A 20,495-nucleotide genomic window follows, 5' to 3' on the forward strand; every position below is an offset into this window, starting at 1 on the left:
GCGACGGGCGGGGGTCTGCGGCGTGGGGTCGGGGCGCTGGGGCGCTGGGCTGCTGTCCTCCCGGCCGCGGAGGAGTCGCCCGGGCCGCCTTCGGGACGCACGCCGGGGCCGGGGGAAGGCGGGCTGGGGGGCGGGGCGGCCGCGAGCCCGGGTTTCACGGCCCCGCGGAGGCACTTCATTCATTATCGCGGGACTTAGGGCCTCCCCGGCGGTGGGTGCCGTTCCTCGCACAGCGTCGTGAGGCTTTAGGTCGTCGACGGAAGGGCCGCTTTGAAGCGTTCTGTTTAGTCGTTTTGCGAGGACGCCGAGCTGTTCTCACCTGCAGAAAAGGCTGACCCCCGCCCCCCTTTACTCCTTCTCTGTGTCCTCGCAGCCCGAGTGACAAACCCTTTTCTCGGAAGGCAGCAGTTTCGGACATTCTCGTTCTCCGAGCTTCTTTTCCTGTGTCCTCACTTTTTCTTGTTCTGCAACCCTGGCTTTCTTTGGCGTCGGCCTGTGGCCCTTTTTCTCGTGGCCCCGGATGTCCGTGTGACTCTGTTTTCGGCGGTTTTCTCTGGCTGGCGGTGATGCGCAGAGCGCTCTACCGGCCAGATACCTGGACAGGCCCTCCCCTCCTGGACGACATCAGTGGGAGGCACCGGAAGACACCTGAGGATTTAGGGCTGCATGGCGAGGCTAGATGTCGCTATAATTAACCGGACAAACGTCTGTCAAGTCTTGGTAGTTTCCGTGACTTTAATACTGAGCCAGCTTCAGTGGTTTCTGCATTGCCCTCCGCCTTTCTTACTCCGCAAGCCCCTATGATGTGTGCACCCCCTTTTGATCTCTGTCTCCTCTGACCTTCATCGATGGAGTTGTGTCCCCGCCTCTAATTTGCCAAATGGCATTTCCTCCTTTTTCTTCTGGTAGGAAATGACCAGGTTTCAGTTGCTTCTTGGGTGATTACAACACATCTGTTAGTTGCCCCCATGTGGGACGTGTCTTGAGAGCAGGATGAATCAGCGGGAATACGCACTATGGTGCTTTCCTGACCCAAACAGGCTGTGGCGCTTTCCCAGACAAGCGGGCAGTTTGCTACTATGCATATTTAAAAAAAAATTTTTTTAACGTATATTTATTTTTGAGACAGAGAGAGACAGAGCATGAACGGGGGACGGTCAGAGAGAGAGGGAGACACGGAATCTGAAACAGGCTCCAGGCTCTGAGCAGTCAGCACAGAGCCCGACGCGGGGCTCGAACTCACAGACCATGAGATCGTGACCTGAGCCGAAGTCAGACGCTTAACCGACTGAGCCACCCAGGCGCCCTTACTCTGCATATTTTTAAAAAATATTTATTTTTAAGTAACGTCTCTACCCAGCATGGGGCTCAAACTCACAACCCCGAGATCAAGAGTCGCCCGCTCTACTGACTGAGGCTGCCAGGTGCTGCTTGGTGACAGGTGCACCCAGGAGCTGAGATACGAGAAACATCTCATAGGGTAGCAAGGTGTCCTGACTTTTAATTTCCTTTCTTGGTTGGGGTGTTTGTTTTGTGAGGATGTGACGAGGACTCCCAAGAATCCAGCTCATTCCCCTGTGAGTTTCTGTGCCTACATTTCCCTTGGCTCCCTGGTTGCTGGGGAGAGTTGACGTTGGGCATGAACAGGTCCACCAGCAAGTTGGTCAGGTCAGCGGGGGCGCTTTCCATTGCGTAGGTCACTTACATAATTCTTGGGTGTGAAGGCAACATTGTAACAGTTTTCAGTGGCCAGCATCCTGGCTTTCAATTTACAGAGCCTGGCTGTCTCCCAGAACTTGCTGAACGGTGACACCAGCGTTCTTTATCTGTGCCATCCAGTCCGGCAGCTACTAGCCACACATGGCTTCCAGGTGCTTGAAGAGTGGCTGGTGCCACTGAGGCACTGGGTTTTAAATTTCATTTCATTTTAACTAATTTCAATTTAAATAGCCACGCAGCTCTTGGCAACAGTTGCACAGCACAGTTCTAGAGCATTAAAAAAAAAAAATCTATTGTCTTCTGTCTTATTTCCCAAATGATGGCCAATCCTGTATGAAGATCAGTGCTGCTGTATAACCTCACAGAAGTAAATCTGTGACGGTATGAATTAGGGTGTTGTGTGTTTTACTTTTGAATCAGCTCTGCTCGTTTGGACTGAAATGGTTGTTACTGGGTAGGGGTGAGGAAATCAGTGTCTGCGAGAGGAGAGCAGGAACTGGCTGTCACAAGTCTGGGGAGTGGGACCTTGTCTTCCCCGTAGGCGAGGGGCAGTCACGACGCTCTGGGTCCAGGGTGGTGCCTTCAGGAATTTATTCTGATTACACAGTCGGACGTGTGTAAGTACGCATGGGAGAGATTATTCGCCGCTGCCTTTGCTCAGGTGGTGCAGCGTGACGAACCGAGAGCATGCCAACTGTCCCTCAGTGGGGGATTGGGCAAATATGTTACTGGGTCGTCCCGTGTGGCACTCTACAGTGGCAACAGGGCAGTCAGCCACACTGTATGCTGAAGGGGGGAAGAAAGCTAACGGAACCGTTTAAAGAGGATGATTGTATCTAGGGGGAAAAAATCACAATGTACACGTAAAAAGTGGGAAGAATGTATTCCATGCTGTGCAAAGGATATTAGTCACCCTTTCACAGAATTAGGGGGAAAGCCTTTCCTTTCTATTCTCATTTCTTTTATTTTTCCTATATTGCTGTCAGTGTTTACAAATGAGACTGTAGGGCATCTGGGTGGCTTAGTTGGCTAAGCGTTCGACTCCAGCTCAGGTCATGATCTCGAGGTTCGTGGGTTTGAGCCCCGTGTCGGGCTCTGTGCCGACAGCTCAGAGCCTGGAGCCTGTTTCGGATTCTGCGTCTCCTTCTCTCTCTGCCCCTCCTCTGCTCGCGCTCTGTATCTCTCTCAAAAATAAATATTAAAAAATTAAAAAAAAACAAAAATGAGACTGTTGCGTATCCAGTCGGAAAAGACAGCAAGGAAATACGGCTAGAGCAAAAACAGATGTTTAATGAACTACTGAGTGCCCCGTTGGCTGGGTTTTGGCCATTTCACTCTAAGCGACTACAGATAACTGTGGGGAGCACAGCCTTGGGACACGGGCGCTGTGTCTGCGGATTGAGAGGTTGTGTCGTGCGCGGGTTTGGGGCACCCTGGCTTTGGAAGCAGGCTGGCCGGCCACTCAGGTATACAAGCAGCCCAGGTGTCATCCCGCCCGTGACACCTGCACACGGGTGATACATCCACGGATTACGTGCGTGGTGATGACAGTGATGTATGGATACAGAGGGTGGAGATGGTCTGTGGGGCTGGTTTGGGCCCTTTGAAGAGTGTGCAGGGGTGAAAAGTGGGCATCAGGTGCAGGAGCCACCGCCCCTTGGGGCAGGTGTCACGTGTGCCCTTTCGAAAGGGGATGATGCCCCCGTTCGTGAGCATGGACAGAGGTGCGGGGAGGCGCCCTGGGCCGGCTGGGAGGAGGCGGCGGCGTCATTCTCCCGGCAGAAACCTCGCAGGATTCGTTTGTTGCAGAATCTGTACCTGCTCTGAGCCACAGGCGGGGTGGGTGCTTGTTTTGGAACTGTGCCCATGGGGTGGTAGTGGGACTGCTTTTAGAGACCTTTCTGAGGCCAGAGGCCCCATAACGTGGGTTTGCAGAGGGGAGTGAGGGGCAGGGGCCGCAGCGCCAGCTCTGGAGACCCGAGGGGCACCGTCTTTATCACAGGGGAGCGTATGGGGGGGGGAAGCTCAGGTTTTAGGGAAATCCGCACGAGCTTAATTTTTGAAACTATAAGTTTGAAGGACCCACCCAGGTATGTCGGGCACAGTTGGGTGTGGTCTGAGCCTGGAAAGAGGTCTGAGCTGGCAGCAGGACCCTGCACGCTGGCCCCAAGTGAGGACACTACGTAAGTGTTGAGATTGCCGGCCAGGCACTGGAGGAGGGACTGGGGCCAAGGACTCACCGTGGGGCGGGGCGTGGGGGTGTGTGTGTGTGGGGGGGGGTTGGGGAGCACCCAGGAGCGTCGGGGTGGAGGAGAAGAGCAGTGTGCAGGCGGCCAGAGAGGTTGCAGGAAGGGGGCCCTCGCTGATGTGTGCCCAGTCTTCATGGATGTAACTGTTCATGGAGGAAGACGTGACCACTCGTACTTTCACAGTTAAGTGGGTCTGAACTGCCGGAGTTTGATAGGAAAGTTTTAGAAAGGTTTCGTATAACTCACGACACGGATTCCTTTCACGCGTGATACACAAAGCTTTTGAAATTCCCCAGACATACGGATTTCCCATGTTTGGTCTTTGTTGCTACTGGTATTAAACTTTTTTTCCAAGTATAGAGCAACTGTTGTCTGAATTTAAATTATACACAGCATAAAAATAAGCATTTCGAGTTTAGAGTGTATTTCCTGGGGGCAAATGCTGTCCTTGTAGGATTCCTCTCAAGGGTGAGAGTTCCCCTTTGGTCCCACGATTCTTACCAAAAGCGTGACGCTGCCTGCCCGCGACAGTCCCATGTGTCCTGGTGACAGTGATGTCCTTCCTGATGCCCTGAGTCCCTCAAAGACCTCTGATTACACACTGCCCACCTCCACCCCAGCCGCCCCCCACCTTTCCACATCCTTGCTACCCAGGGAGTCTTGCCTTTGACTTCTCTGTGTGCCAGCTGGGGGCTGAGCCCCTGCGGCCCTGTCACAGCCTGCCAGCCTTCTCTGGGAGCTCTGCCAGGCGTCCTGGCCAGACAGAATGGGGATCGAAGGTAGTGCCTGTGGCCTTTATATCATTTTAGGGATGAATGAGAAGGCAGAAGGTTTTTTAAAAATCTGGTACCAAGTTAAAGTTCGAAAGTGTTCGGGCTGGGTGATGACCCCCCCCAGTATAGACCCCGGGGGGGCCACTTGGTCGTTGGAGGAAGGTGTTGTCTCTGAAGCCAGTGGTCCATTTTCTCACCCCTCAGTCTCTGTCCCCAGGTCAATGGTGACGGGACTGCTGGGGGAATGGCCCGGCTGGCGGGGGACACGGTGTTGGCACCCCATTTGTGCTGGTCAGATAGTGTGCAGGGCCCTCCTCACCAGCCCATGAGGGCATGGGGCGCTGGTGTGGGGGCGTGGGGGTTGAGCACTTGACTTGCAACCCCACCTCTTGAAAGGGAAGCTTGGCTGTGGCCTTAGCAGAGCCGGATCTGAACTCGGGTCTGCCTGTCGGCACCGGGCTCTGAAGTGGACACCTTGTGTCACCACCCCTTGTAGCCGCTGAAGAGCCAGGCCCTGCTGGGTGCTGTGACTCGCCTGAACGCGTGGCCCGAGAGGCCCTTCAGCGGCTTCCGTGCGGCCCTCGCTGTGCACATGCTCTGCGGGACAGAGCCGGTGCCCGGTGGAGGGTGGAGGGTGGAGGGCACAGAACCAACGGTGGGCACTCAGAAGGTGCACGACAGGGCGCGCACGTGTTCGTATTTCTGCCCGCTTCAGGTGGCCCAGAAGAAGGGGGCCAGCAGCCTCTCCGCTCTCGACCCGGAGGTCCTGTCCATCTTTGTGCCTCCTTTCGTCAGTAAGGAGGACACTCAGCTGGCTGGCACCAACTGTGCTCTGAGCAAGACCAGAAGGCGCTCCTTCAGAAAGAAGAGGGAGAAGCCCAAAACAGAGCCCTGGAAGGGACCCCCTCCGGAAGACGTCAGCGTCCCCAATGGCGTGGACCTGCTCGCCCTGCCTCAGCTCTGCTTCCCAGGTATCCGCTGCCGTGCTTTCCAGCCGCACCGATGGTGCTTTCTAGAAGCCACCTCTAGAGAGTGACAGAGGGGGGCTGGTGACCGCTTGAGCCTTGATGTCGAGCCACAGGACTGGGTTCTCTTAATCTCAGGGGTTTCGGAGCTAAAGGATACACGGACCACTCAGTGCAGGGGTCTCGGGGATAGAGGGTGCCCAGGCCACCCAGTGCCGCCCCCAGGTCTTAGAAAACTGAATCCCAGAAGAGGGGTTGTTGGGGTTTCCAGGTGTTGCGGTTTGTAGATGTGCTTTCCGAGGATTTTCACCTTGGACTTACAGTCCCGTCTTCCAGACGTCCAGCAGGCTGGTCAAAATCCCCTCCAGTTGGCCTGTGGCATGTCCCCGGGCTCCCCAGCTGTGCCTGTTTTCTGTGCCCCTGGGGCTGGCGGCCCGGGCTTGCACACCTTGCCCAAATTGGCGGTCCCGGTCGTGGGTGGCCTTTGTTCTTCCCGGTGGTGGGTGAGAAACGCCCAAGGGGCTTTAGAAAAGGCAGACGAGGAACATGCCGCCGTGTCCCGTCTGGGAGTGTCCACCGAGAAATGGGTGCTGTCTCCTGGTCTCTGGGGTTACAGCCCAGGACACCCGCAGCCCCTGCCGTGCTCAGGAAACCGTCGGCTCCGCAGGCACAGCCTGAAGCGTTTGTCTGTAGTCGTGTTGTTTGCTAAATTCTGCAGAGCACAGAGGGTGGCAGAGCAGGGGGCGCGTGTGGAGGGGCTGACCCCCCGAGTTAGCGCATCTTGGCATCAAAGCCCCACAGCGATAGTGGAGGGGCGAGTCCCGGAGGCGGAAAGCGGGCTGGCGGACGGCCCCGGCTCTGAGCCGTGATGAGATCTCCTCTTGTCCATCTGCAGGGGGCGTGTGTGTGGCCTCCGAACCGAAGGAGGACTCTGTCCACTTTCTGGTGCTGACCGATGTCTGTGGGAACAGGACGTACGGCGTGGTTGCCCAGTACTACCGACCCCTGCACGTACGTGATTCCGGGGGACCCCCCCCCCAAGTCGGGTCCCAGTGTTTGTTACTGTGCAGGGACACACAGCGCGTGGCAGCACGTGCAGGGAACAGTGGCACCGAGTGTGCTCGCGGTGCTGTGCACCCCACCCCCCTGGACGTCACTCCCCAGCCCCCCTCCAGCCCCCGGCCACCACTCATCTGCTTTCTGCCTCCAGGGACGTGAGGTGCCTGTTCTGGATACCTCGTGTCCGTGGACGTGCCCTGCACGTGGCCTTTGCGCCTGGCTGCTTTCACTCAGCGTGTCGTTTTCAGAGTCCAGCCACGCGGGAGCTTCTCGCTTCTGTCCGCAGACGCCGACACTACTGAGGATAGAAGCCGGGACTGGCTGGGTCGAGAGGTGACATGTGCCTGTGGCTTTCTCTCCAGGACGAGTCCTGTTTCTACAACGGCAAGATGCACTGGGAGCCGTTCAGGCCACCTGGGGCTGCGGCTGGCTGCTTCGTGCCCTTTGCCGTGTGTGTGGTCTCCAGATTCCCCTATTACAACGCCCTTAAGGACTGCCTGTCTTGGTGAGCCCCCCTGGGTGCCTACTTGTCCGTGAGGCCACTCCTGGCGCTGGTGGGTGGTGGGTGGGCCCCAGTTGGGCCCCGGGAGCACCTAGAAGCTTCCAGATGCTTCTGGATACGCTGGCATGTGAGGAAGGTCTGCCAGATGAGGGAGGATAAAGCCAAGCTGTTGGAAGTAAAATTAATGGGATTTGATGTTTGGTGTTTTAAAAAAGGTATACGAGGAAAAGCTCTGTTCCTGGCTCTGAGAATATCAGGAGGCTGCCATTAGTTCTGCTGAGTTCATTGACATTTTAAAAATTACCTTTTTTGGGGTGGAATCTTTAACCGTCTTAGTGCTGATACTGAGAAAGCCTGAGGATATAGAGAATTTTTGAAAAATCCAGAGAGCATCGCGTGGCACGTGACTGTGGCACAGACACGGCCTGCCCCCCGGCCACGTGCGTCCCAGCTGCTTCGTGTTCACGCTCACAAAGTAATAGTCTTAGAGTTGGCGGCGGTTTGGTTGAAGACAGAAGGCGGTCCACAGAGGGTCCCCCTTCCGTCGTCGCACCCACCAGCCACCCCTGGCAGATCCCATATTTCTCTGGTTCTCACACCGTGGCCAGGGGCTGAGCAGGAGTCCATCTGGATCAAGCTAACGGCCTTCGTAACTCAAATTCCAGCACCTTCATGGGGGTGTTTTGTTTTGTTTTGTTTTGTTTTGTTTTGTTTTGTTTTTTTGGAAAACGTGGCTGGTCTTTGGACATAGTTTGGGTCTAGCCTGCGTTTTATTGCCACACACGTAAAACACCTTGTACAACAGAGAACCCCCTGGTCTCATTTCAGGACTGAGTGACTTGAGGGGAAGCACGCGCATTAATGAACATTTGCCCAGGCGTGGGAAGGGCCAGAATAAATGAGGACATGGTCCCTTTTTATTCATTAACTGATCTTCTTCAGCACTTGGTCCCCAGTCACCTCTTCGGTGAGACGGGGAGGGTTATTCACGCCCCGTCTCGAATGGACGGGCTGGGGCCACACCACAGCCACCTTCTAAGGAAGGTGGCCCTGCTCCACTGTCTTGACACCTGTTGTGCCTTCAGCAGTTGACCCTTGTCGCGTCAGGTGGCATGCTGGCAACAAACACCATCCTGCTTGACAGTAATGGAAGCGGACATTTAAGCTGAAAAGCGTGTCCATTTTCCTTGCTTCTTGGGTTTTCTGTCTCTTTCAATGGCCGTTGCTAAGTGGCCGCAACTAGAAAACAGAGCTAGGGAGAAACAAAGGACAGGAACCAGAAAGGCAGTTTCTAAACACAAATTTATGTATTTTTTTAAAATTTATTTACTGAGAGGGAGAAAGAGAATGGGCTGGGGAGGGGCAGAGAGGGACCGGGTCAGAGGATCTGAAGGAGGCTCCTCGCTGCCAGCACAGAGCCTGATGCGGGCCTCGAGCTCAAGAACCGTGAGATCGCGACCTGAGCCAAAGTTGGACGCTCAACTGACTGAGCCACCCACGTGCCCCAGATTTATGTATTTTTAAAGCCTGTTTTTCTGCTATAATGAGACCATGTAAATTGCCTCTGTGGGGACAAGAATTGGGAGAGAATGCTCAGTTATATTTGGGGAATTAGATTGCTGGAAGTGGTTGTTTTTTTTTTTTTTAATTTATTCTTTACAATAAATACAGAGGAGTATTTTTTTAAATTTTTTAAATGTTTTTATTTATTTTTGAGAGAGAGAGAGTGTGTGTGGGGCAGGGGCAGAGAGAGGGGGAAACACAGCATCCGAAGAAGGCTCCAGGCTCCAAGCTGTCAGCACAGAGCCCAGTGTGGGGCTCGAACTCACGAGCCATGAGATCATGACCTGAGCCGAAGTTGGATGTTTAACTGACTGAGGCCCCCAAGTGCCCCCAGAGGAATATTGAATTATCTCCAAATCCTGATATGGACCCCAGGAAGAGTTATTGTTACTTAGGAGCATAGTGCTTGGCTTGCTGGGCACGCGTGGGCCCTGGCGGTGGGCCGGGCCGGGCCGGGGTCCGCCCCAGGGGACTGAGGCAGGGTGTCCCGGGCGCTTGGCTAAATTTTGCCAGATGTAGACACCACAGTTAAGACACAGGACATTTTTACCACCCCCCAAGGCTCCCTCGTGCCCTGTGGTCGCTTCCCAGCCCCTCTGCCCCTGGCACCCGCTTGTCCGTTTTACGTTGAAATCACATGCATCCGAGCCTTTGAACCATGGGGGTCCACGTACGCACGGGGTTTTTTTCCGAAAAATACCGTACAGTCCTGTAAATGTATTTTCTCTTCCTTGTGGTTTTCTTAAAACCATTTTCTTTTTCTCCGGCTTGCTTTGTTGTAAGGATACAGCAGCTAAGGCGCGTAACATACAAAATACCTGTTAATCAGTTTTTCATGTCCTCGGTAAGGCTTCTGGTCAGCAGTGCGCTATCAGCAGTCAAGTTTTGGAGGAGTCAGAAGTTATACACGGGTTTTCAACTGCGTGGGGGATGGGTGCCTTTAACCCCCGCGTGGTTCAAGGGCCTACTGGACTTCCAAAGTCAGAATGCATTTGGGAAACCAGCTTTGTCAAGTACTTTCCCTTGGCATGTTTGTTCCCCGCTCAAGTATGACACATAGAAAAATGCACGAATCCAGTGACTTCCCGCTGATGGAACACACCCGTGTAGCCAGCACCCACACCAAGAAATGGAACATGGGCGGCCCCCCGCCCCCCAAACACCCCAGCTCCCCTGTGCCCCCTTCCGGGCACGCCCGGATCCTGGGCAGCCGCTTCCCGCCCTGTGACATCCAGGTTAGTCTCCCTGTTGCTGGAAAGTTCTGAGCTGCCGGCCCTGGCAGACGCTTCAGCTGGGATTAGAAATGCTAAGGAGGACCATCGGATGCTCAGACTCGCTTTGTGATTTGATTTTTTTTTTTTTTTATTTCAGTTTATTGACTCATCTGAAGCTCTGTAAAGATTTCGAAGTTGACAATCACATAAAAGATTTTGCTGCAAAGCTATCTTTAATACCTAGCCCACCGCCTGGACCACTTCATTTGGTAATTAAATCTGGAATTACGTCTTTTCTTTGCAAACAGTAAAAGAAGTACGATGGAGATGGGTTAAATGTTTTAAACTGTTGCTTACGTTTCGGCGTGTTTAAATTCAGCTTCTCAGGTTCTTACAGAATTCTCTATTTTGCTATTTCTAAAGGTGGTTTGCCCAGCGGCCCGTGATGAGTGGGCGTGTAGCTGCTGATGAACCCCTTTAGTGGTTAAAGAAAAGTGCCTGGCTTTATACTTTCCATTTTTCTCTGTGGATCTGGGATCTGTGGATCTGGGATCCCTGGCACGCTCGTTCTGAGACGTCAGCTGTTTTATCACACGGGGGTTTCAGGTCAAGGACGGTTGGAGAAAGGCAGCCCCCGTTCCCCTTTTGCTGAGTAATGGGCCAGACTCTGAGCCGTGATGACTGACACCCGCCTGGCTCAGCATTTTCCAGACTGACGTAACCACAGGGCACCTCTTGTTTTCAAACAGGCACCTGGCAGGTTAGCATCTCGAAGCAGGTCATAAATGTTGACTCCGTTTCACTCAGTCCCTTCTGGAAGATTATGCAGACAAATCTTGGTTCTCTGCACTTTGATGATTATTCACAGTGGAGAAATCAGTTTTACTTAGGGAATGTGGTTATGAACTCAGAATGTGCATTTTTAATATCGACCTAAGCCCAGTGGTCGGCAGCAGAGGGTGGGGGGTGGTGGGGAATCCCGCCAGATGCGTCCCAGGCCTGGAGACCAAGCCGTCGCCCGAATGCCTTGGTTCCACTCCCAGAAACCTTTGCAGGGAACATTTATTGGGTTGTGTTGTGCAAGGAACTCATCTTTATTATGTGGATAATTGGTATTTTTTATTGGACAGTGAAATCATCAAAGTTTACGTTCTTGCTCTATAAACTCAACAGGTATTCGCCGGGGACCTGCTAAGTAGCGAACAGAACCGGGTTCAGAACCGTTTGCGGGTTAACTGTGCTTACTGTATTCTGCCTTTGAGCACGAGTAGCATACAGATAGTACCTGTACCAATTTCTGTCCCTCAGAATCTTGGGCTGTTTCATATTTGGTTTTTCCACGTTTACCGCCCCGGTGAGAACATTTACGGTGGGTCATTCTTCACGTCTCTTCTCTTCACCCCTGCGTGCCCTCCATCGTCCACCCCTGAGCAGCCTGCACCCGGCATTTGCTCCCAGGCACCCACGCCCGCTGCCACCACCCCACTCTGGCCCACCAGCTTCTCCCACCCGCGTGACTTGAGGAACCACCGGTCTGGCCACGTCCCTTCCTGACCCTTTGTTAAGTTCATCCTCTGCATAGTGGCTGCAAAGATTGTTAAAATCTGTAAACCGGACTCTCCTTTTGTGCTGAAAACCCAACGATGATTTCTTGCTATATGCCTTCAGCCAGCCTTCCGTCTTGGCCCCTGTGTCCCTGTCCAGCTCTGTCATGTGTCCTCACCCCCTTGCTCACTGTTCTCCAGCCACACTGGGGTTCCCTCCGTCCCTCGCGGGTGCTGCCCCGGGACTCTTGCACGTGCTATTTCTGGAAGTGCAGCTGTCTGTTTTCCAGCTCCTGCTCAGCCCTCAGTTTCTTCGGAACAGCCCCTCGGTGACCTCCCACCCCTGTCTCGCTCTCAGCACCCAGCCCCCTTCCTGCAGAGCTCAGCACAGGCTGCGGTTAGGGCTGGTGCACGTGTGTGTTTTGTCCAGTGTCCATCTCCGCCATTGGACTCCAAGCTGCACGAGGACGGAGGCCCTGCCGAGGGCTGCGTGTGCGCAGGGCTGACACCACGCCCAGCCTCTGCCTCTCCCACAGCTGTTGAGCGAAGCATCAGGGGTTCAGGGGTTCGGATCTGGTCTTGATTTTCACGAACTCGTCGGGACGAGCCGACTTTGGGGCAGGCTTGCCGCCGTGACCCTCCCCTAAGAGTCCTACTAGCTCTGGGGCTCCCATGGACCCAGTGGCCCTGATCCGTCTTAGGGAGTGTTGAGGCACCGTGACTGTTCCTAGTTCTGGGGAAATGCGAGCAGTCCGTGGAGGCCAGGAGCCGATTCGGCAGTATCTTCCAGAACCCACTGCGAGCGGAGGTCCATTTAGAGGCTCTGCAGCTCGTGCTCAGCTGTAGATCTTGTGTTTTGAGCCGAGTGTGTGGGCGCCCGGTGCAGTTTCCCGTTACTCTGGGGCTGGGGCACGTCTGGTCTGTGCCCCCCTCGGACGGCGCCTGGACCACCGGCCCGAGCGCAGCCCGGCCCCCGGGAGCCCCGCGTCCCTGGGCCCCCCGCCGTTTCTGCGCCCACCAGCGGGTCTGATTTTACGGGCTCGCGGATCACGGGCGTTACCGGACGTGCAGTGAGATGTGGCTCTTCCTCCCACTGAACCTGACAGACTCACTCCCTGTGTCGCTTCGTGTGTGGAACCTGGTGTTTCTCTGGGGCTCCAGTCACGCTGAAATTTGGCAGGCCTTTTCCTGAGGTGTCTCTCCTTCCTCTGTTCCTTCACCTGCGAGGTGGGTGGGGTGACAGCACCCAGCTGCCCGGGTGCGGGTCTTACGTGCCGTGAGGTCACTGGCACGGCAGCGGCCACGTCCCGGGGGCTGGGCGACGTCTCTGGTAGAATCCCCAGCGTTCGCGTCTAGTTGTTCTCTGTCGCTGGGAAGCTGGCTGACGCAATTATTGTTTGAAATACTTGAGGGGGTTTTTCCCGTACACTTTACAATTATTACTAGTTCATTGTGACTTAGAGCATTTTTAAAAATAAGTTTATTTATTTATTTTGAGAGAGAGAGACCGAGCAAGGCGGGAGGTACAGAGAGAGAGAGAGAGAGAGAGAGAGAGAGAGAGGGAGTCCCAAGCAGGCTCTGCACTGTCCGCGTGGGGCCTGATGTGGGGCTCGAACCCACAAACCATGAGGTCAGGAGCTCAGCTGAAACCCAAGGGTCGGATGCTCAACCAGCTGAGCCACCCAGGCGCCCCCACGACTTGGAGCACTTAACTCTGCTTTCACTTGTTCCAAATAAAGGGGGTGTTCCTGTCCACACAAGTCACGCATTTTGCTTCCATGGACCAGTCGGTGACAGGAAGGCAGGCAGGGTGACAAGACGGCGTTGTCAGGAGGCCCTAGCAGACGCGCCACCTGCGGGTTTCTCACACGAGTGTTCACTTGGTGTGGATTGTGGACATTTGTTCTGGAACCTTCTCTGCACCTGGTCTTCCACGTTGCTCCATTTCTCACCCTTCCTCGCTTTGCCTGGTCGGAGCTTCTCTTTCCTCAGATTCCATGCGGCTTCTCTCCGTGTTCTCTCCCACGACTGCTTGCACTCTGGCCTCTCTGTTCTGTGCGTTTGGGGGGCTGCGGGGGCGCGGGTGGCCCCAGCGTCTCCCAGACACCCCCCCTCGAGGCTGACACCCACAGTCAGGAACGAACTTGTCATCGGGCAGGACGGCCCCTTGGCGGAGGGGCCCCTACGGTGCCCCTACTTTCCCCTTCCGTCTACCACGCCTGTTAACATAGAAGGGGCGTCTGCGTGTAGGGAATTTGAACTGAGGTGTTATTTTAAGATAATATCATTTGGAAAAATAGAGTCTTCCTCAACAGTTTCTTGAATTACAGGTCTTCAAGGAGCTTTGACAACTAAATAGAAGATCCTGGGAGAATTTGTAATCTGCAGTGACCCGAATGATAAGAAAAACGTGTACTAGCTAAGATTAACCCGGACCTGCTTGACTTAGAACTTGCGTGGGGGGCCATCTTTGGGGGGCCATCTGGGTGTCGGCCCGTCGCTGCCAACGGGCGGGTTGCTCGTTAACGGGAGCGCTTGGGGAACCTTGGCTGAAAGAGACGCCAAGTACTCGATTCACCCGTGAGCCTTTAGCAGCGGTTCTGGGTCTCTGGACGGCTCTGGCGTTCTGCGACACGGGAGGTGACAGCGTGAGCCCCCCCCAAACGTAGCCTAACGCGCACGCCCGGAGCCGCAGCGGACTGTTTCAGTGGGTTCGGCCTCCGCCGGGAGCGGCCACTGGACTAATCGGGGAACGTGGTCGCCGCAGGTGTTCAACATGAAGCCGCTGCAGATCGTGTTTCCCTCCCGGGCGGACCCCGAGAGCCCGGTCGTCGACCTGGACCTTCACCTGCCCTTGCTGTGCTTCAGGCCCGAGCAGGTGCTGCAGGTACGCCACCCTCCGGACCCAGGGCGCCCCCCGCTGCTTGGGCCTCGTCCCGCAGAGCCCTGGGAAGGCTCGTCGGTTCGCTTCAAGCCGACGGGGCGGAGTTAGAGGGGCCCCGGTGGGGGAGGGGGCGGGGGCCGGGAAAGCGACTCCGCCCGGTCGCGGTGGGCGCGTGGCCCCCGGCGGGGCTGTGCTCACGGTGCGGTCGGTCCCCGCAGATCCTGACGTGCCTGCTGACGGAGCAGCGCATCGTGTTCTTCTCGTCCAGCTGGGCTCTGCTGGCCCTGGTGGCCGAGTGCTTCCTCGCCTACCTGCACCCCCTGCAGTGGCAGCACACCTTCGTGCCCATCCTGTCGGGCCAGATGCTGGACTTCGTCATGGCGCCCACGTCCTTCCTCATGGGCTGCCACCTGGACCACTTCCAAGAAGTCAGCAAGGTCAGGCCTCCACCGTCAGCCGGTCGCCCCTGCGGGGACACACAGGCGGCTCTGGGAGCGCCCCCGGGGCGGGCCGGACACACCGGCCCCGGGGGCGGGGGGTGGCCGTCACCCCCGTCCCCGGGGTGTGCTCTGGGCACCACACGCACGGCGTGCTGTCGCTCGCGGGCCTCGGGGTGCGTTCGGGGCCGTGGTATCCTGGGTGCTGGAACCTCGTGTCCCTCGTGAGGCCGCTTAAATCCCCGGGGCTCGATGGGTTCCCGCCGAACAGCCAGGAGAGCGCGGGCCCCCGCCTGGCCGTGGCCGCTTTCTGGTTTTGCGGCGTCCGGTGACGTGCTCGCCTTTGCCGCGCCTCAGTTTCCTGGCCTCTGAGGCGGTCACGTCCTCCCGGGCGGGGCTGTGAGCCGGGACCCTCCCGCGCCCGCCCGGCACGCGCCTGGGCTCCGCTCGCCACAGCCGGCAGCGCGACTGCCCCGCGTCTGCCGTTGGTCGTGCCGCGGACCCCCTTGCCGTGGACGCCTGCACACGCAGCGTGTGGTTCACGGTGGCGGCGGGCGGGCGGGCCTTGCTGGATCCGGTGGCCGTTCACTCGCTCTGCCTGAGCCGTGACCGAGCGTCGCGCCCTTTCGTGTCCTGGTCGTAAACGACACTGAGCGTGCCGGCCGTGTTATTGCGGCCAGGGTCAAAGGAGCCAAGAGAACAGGACTCGGCATACAGCAGGTGCTTAACAACGTACGTTAAGTGAGCTGACCTCACGGGTTTGGAATGAACGTCGTGGTATCGTCAGCAGGAAGGGCGGGTTCGGTTTTGTAAAACGCCTTTATTCAGGTAAAATTCATTCACCACGAGGTTTACCCGGTGACCGCGTACAACTCAGTGGCTTCGTGCCAGCTAATTTTGGACCTTTTCATCTCCCGTGGAGAAGCCCTGGGTGCCTCAGCGTCCCCCCGTGCTGTCCTCCGCCTGCCCCTGGCCGCCGCCACCTGCCGTCTGTCCCCTTCCACCTGGTTTCATGTCCGCGTGAGGCCTTTCGTGGCTCCCCTCGCCCAGCACAGCGGCTTCAGGTTCATCCACGCTGTCGCCGGCAGCCGGACGCTATTCTTGCCACAGGACAGGGCCCCTTGTGTGAACGTCACGACAGTCCGCTCACCCCTCCGTCGGTTGACGCACGTGTTCTTTCTCCTCTTGGCTGTCGTGAACGTCCGTGCACAGCTGTACGCGCCTCACTCGGCTCGGGTACGTGCCGCGTAGGCTGGGAAGGCGGGGTCACACGCGAACTGGCCGTTCGAGAAGAGCCCAGGCTGTGTGTGCAGCGGCAACGTAGGGGCTCCGACTTTCCGCCCTCCTCACCAGCCCCCGTGCCTGTGCTTGTAGCCACCCTGGCGAGCGTGAAGCGGTGTCTGGCTGGGACGTGCGTTTCCCCGGTGACTGATAACGTGTGCACCTTCGTGTGCTTGCAGGCAGTCTGCTCAGGGTCGCTTTCCCGTGACTGTTTTGGGGCTTCCTAAGTGTGCACAGACACGGAGAAAGGTCAGGGCGACGCCACGGGTCCCTTCCCGTCTCCAGCCCTCGTCAGGTGGGGCTCCGCTGCCCTGCTTTACTTGGAACGTTCTGGAGTGAATCCCAGGAAGGTGGTAGGCGCTGGTGTTCAGCCCAGGGAGGAGCCGGGTTCTCGCCACGTTCTTGTCAAAGCCAGTGAGTCACCAAGCCACAAACACACTTTGGGAGAAGACCATTCGGACCTTCGTGGAAGGAACGGGGGGAAACGTCACCCAGTCTGCCTTGCAAATGACGGGGAAAAAAATCCACGCTCTGAAGTTTGAAATGTGTTGCTTTTTTTAGTCATTAGGGGAAAAGCCATCTTGTTTCAGACCCTTCGGAGGGAAACTTTGTTGGCACGTTGACCTAACACAGTCAGCATTCGTGAAGGAAGCCCATTTAGGCATTTACTTGCTCTGGAAGGTTTCGGGACAAGCAGCAGCTCTTGCCTGAAGAGCGTGTTTTGCGTCTGGACATTTTCCTCTGTAGGGCTGGGGTCTTGGAAGCGGTCCCGTGACAGTCCTGTCACACATCTGTGCTGTGACCTGCATTAATGCTCACAAAGAGCACTGTGTCCGTGTCTGGACAACTTCCTTCGGGCCTCACGTGTCACCGACGTGGGCATCAGGAGGCTGGGCCCGGATGCGACCCGAGGAGCGGGGCCTTCAGAGACTCCGGCACCGCCTTTCGGGGATTCGGGACCCCGGGGCGTGACTCAGGGTTGTGCATCTTGTCACAGATGAGGCCTTTACAAGGAACTCAGACACATCTTTCAGAAAGTCCAAGTGTGTGTGGTCACGGAGCCCGGAACCCCGCCCACACTCCATTCCTACGAGGGGTGGAGTTCTGGAATGTTCTCTCCAGGCTCCTGAAGTAGCCGCAGAGTGTTTGCACCAGGGCAGGTGAAAGCCTGATAACGACACATGTGGAATCTTGACTCAGACTGCGCGTGTTTAATCAGATTTAGCTTGTTAACGTAACTCACGGTCTAGCCTACATTTTTTGGTGGAGACGACGTAAGACTCTGTGTACGTATTAAATATGGCAATTTAATTAAGTAATTCACTATCTTAGTGAACACAAATGTGTTTTTGTGTTTCTGAAGGTATCTACAAGTTCAGATTCTTACATCAATTTTTACACACTCACAGGAAGCTGATGGTTTAATTCTGATAAATATCGACAACGGGAGCGTCACCTACTCTAATGACGAGGACATCGATGTTCCCGACATCCCTCTCCTGGCGGCACAGACGTTTATTCAGAGGTAAAGGTGGGAATTTCCGCCGTGTGCTTGGAAACGTCTTTGTTCCAGAGCTGTGTTTGCCAGTTCTGAGTTTCTTCTCCATCTTATGTTACAGATCGATGTTTTTTGTCATCACAGTTTGGAAATTGTTTGTGAATATCTTATCTATGTATTTATTTCCTTACTTTAAAGTTAGTTTATTTTGAGAGAGAGAGTACACCTGTGCAAGTGAGCACAAGTGGGGGAGGGGCGGAGGGAGAGACTCCCAAGCAGGTTCTGCGCTTTCGGAGCAGAGCACGAGGTGGGCGTCAAACTCATGAACCATGAGATCATGACCTGAGCCAGAATCAAGAGTTGGACCCTAACTGACTGAGCCACCCAGATGCCCCTGTTGTGAATGTTTTAAAACAGAAGTCATTCGTCCTTATTCAGATCTTTTCTGAATACCAATGGCCCCACGGTCAGGTGATGGTCCCACCCCCCAGGAAGCCTCCCCACCCTCTCTCTGTGCCCCAGTCATGTGCCTGTGACCTTTGAGGTTCCTTCCCTCCTTTCCTCCTTCCTTCCCTCCTCCCCTCCTCCCCTCCTCCTTCCTTCCCTCCTTCCCTCCTTCCCTCCTCCCCTCCTCCCTTCCTCCCTTCCCTCCTTCCCTCCTTCCCTCCTCCCTTCCCTCCTTCCTTCCTCCCTTCCCTCCTTCCCTCCTCCCTTCCCTCCTTCCCTCCTCCCTTCCCTCCTCTTTCCTTCTCTCCCTCCCCCAGCAGATAGGTATTCGGCACCCCTGGGATGCCCCACACCGGGCCGGATTTGTGTACTGATGAACGTTTCTAATCGTTCACTTTTGCCTGATCATCCGAGTCGGACATTTTAGCAGGGATGGGCGCCAGGGCCTGGTGCCGTGTCTCCAGTGTACGCTGGGGTGGAGCACCCCCGGTGGGATGGGGCTCTCGCCCTCGGCCGTGTGGCGTGTGGTGGTGTCGGAATTCTAGAATACACGCAGCGGGTGGGCTTCTGCTTGGCCAGACCCCGCAGTGGTGGGGTGCGGTGTCTCCTGTGGCCTCAGCCAGGGGAGACTGCCTCGTAACGGAGGCCGAGTCGCGTGTGGTCGCTGGCACGTGTGTGAAGGTGCCGACACCTTCCACGTGGTGGTTACCTGACCGGTCAGCCGGGGTTTGCGGGGCCGGGACGTCCGTCTCCAGCGGCGGCTTCTCATCGCTCTCGGGGCGGACCCGGGGCGCTCCCCGACCCGCCCCGGCCCTGCTGACCGCTCAGACCCGGCCTCAGCCCGCCCCGCCCCTGCCTCAGCCCCACGGGCTGCTGTGGGGTCTCCAGGGGTTGGGTGCTCCCCACCCGTTCAGGGCCGCTCGTGCCTGTCTGGCTTTTCACCTTTCAGCTTCCAGGTCCGGGGTCCTCGAGCGCTCTTCCCCAGCCACCAGACGGGCTGTTTCCTAGCCTTCGTTCTCTGATCCCTCTCCTCACCTCCCTGACCTCCCGTGACCTCGTATCTGGGGTGCATTCTTCTGTTTTTCTGTTTCTTCCCACTCGAATGCCAGCCCCACCCTGGAGCTCTGTCTGTGGTCAGCACGCAGCCCGGCGCGCAGGAGGCGCTCAGGAAGGAAGTGGGGGGGGGGGGGGGACGTGCGTTGGGCGTGTTCATTTTGTGTGCGAACCGCAGATTTGCCCGCTGGTTTCCAGCGCCGCGGCCTTGACGGTGCTGGGGAGGCCGGGGTTGTGAATGTGCTGACAGCCCACGGGCCGAGAGCGGTGACACCCAGGACCCTGGTGCACCGATTCCCCCAGGCCGGGCGCGGGGAAGGTGTGGGGCTGGGGAGCTGGTGCCCCTGGCGGGCGGGGCCGGGGGAGGGGAGGCTCCGGCTTGGGTAGCAGTGTGCACAGTCAGGGCCTCCGTGGGGTCTGAACAAGGAGCTGCTTGTGTGCAGAGGTGAGTGAGCTCTCCGGGGGTGTATTTTTAGTGATCCCTCCCCGAAGTTACTGCCGGCTCTTCTGAGCATCCGAAGAGTGTTGGTGCACCTGGGGGGGGGGGTAAACCCCCTTCCTGAGCGTCCCCCCCACCCCTGCCCGTAGGAGTGTGAGCTGTGCTCAGCGTCCCTCTGCTCCTTCCCAGGGTCCAGAGCCTTCAGCTGCACCACGACCTGGACCTCGCCCACCTGGGCGCCAGCACAGACCTGAACGAGGGGCGCGCCCGCAGGCGGGCCTGGCAGCAGGGACTCAACTACCAGCTGCAGCAGGTGGCCCTGCAGCTGCTCGTCAGCATCTTCAGGTAGTGGCACCCCTCCCGTGTCTGTGGGGGGCGCCACCAGCTCTCCCTCCGTGTGGGAGGCGGCAGAATCGGGATCGGGCCCTGCCCCGGTGGCCCTACCGCGTGATCACACCCCGGCAGGCTCAGCAGGCCTGTTTTTTCCCGGGGACCATGACCGCCCGTGCGGGACTGTGCTGGCTGAGGGCTCGGGGCCAGCCCGGGGTGGGGACACTTGGGTCACTGCAGGAACGAAGCCCACCCCCCGGGCACAGGCACTCAGGATCTGTCGCTAGCTTTGTCCCCAGCCCTGCAGGAGTAGAGGCGTCCAGATGGACCCTCCACCCGGGAGGGGTTTAGGCCAGAGCCTGCTGCCTTGACTGTGCTCTGTGATTGTTATTTAATGGTTGTGTTCTTCAAATGCATATATTTCCATAAGACACAGAACTTGTTAGGAAAAAAATGGGACAGCGTATTGTAGACAGGTTGTGTTATCTCTGCTCAAAGTAGTGTAATTTATGTGCACACAAATACATTATTTTCCTTT

General features: G+C 56.7%; 1 protein-coding gene across 6 annotated transcripts in view; it reads left to right on the plus strand.

Annotated features, from left to right (window-relative positions):
- Positions 1-20,495, plus strand: part of DENND3 (DENN domain containing 3) — a 52,282-nt gene that overhangs the window by 301 nt on the left and 31,486 nt on the right. For all 6 annotated transcript variants that reach the window (XM_045049533.1, XM_023248691.2, XM_023248692.2 and 3 more), the window contains exons 2-9: positions 5,457-5,712; positions 6,602-6,717; positions 7,128-7,270; positions 10,202-10,313; positions 14,356-14,475; positions 14,691-14,909; positions 17,600-17,715; positions 19,817-19,972. In XM_045049533.1, the coding sequence (XP_044905468.1) occupies positions 5,457-5,712; positions 6,602-6,717; positions 7,128-7,270; positions 10,202-10,313; positions 14,356-14,475; positions 14,691-14,909; positions 17,600-17,715; positions 19,817-19,972 (1,238 nt within the window). The remainder of the gene's footprint in view (positions 1-5,456; positions 5,713-6,601; positions 6,718-7,127; positions 7,271-10,201; positions 10,314-14,355; positions 14,476-14,690; positions 14,910-17,599; positions 17,716-19,816; positions 19,973-20,495) is intronic.

This window comes from Felis catus, chromosome F2, assembly GCF_018350175.1.
Source record: "Felis catus isolate Fca126 chromosome F2, F.catus_Fca126_mat1.0, whole genome shotgun sequence".
Lineage (NCBI taxonomy): Eukaryota > Metazoa > Chordata > Mammalia > Carnivora > Felidae > Felis > Felis catus.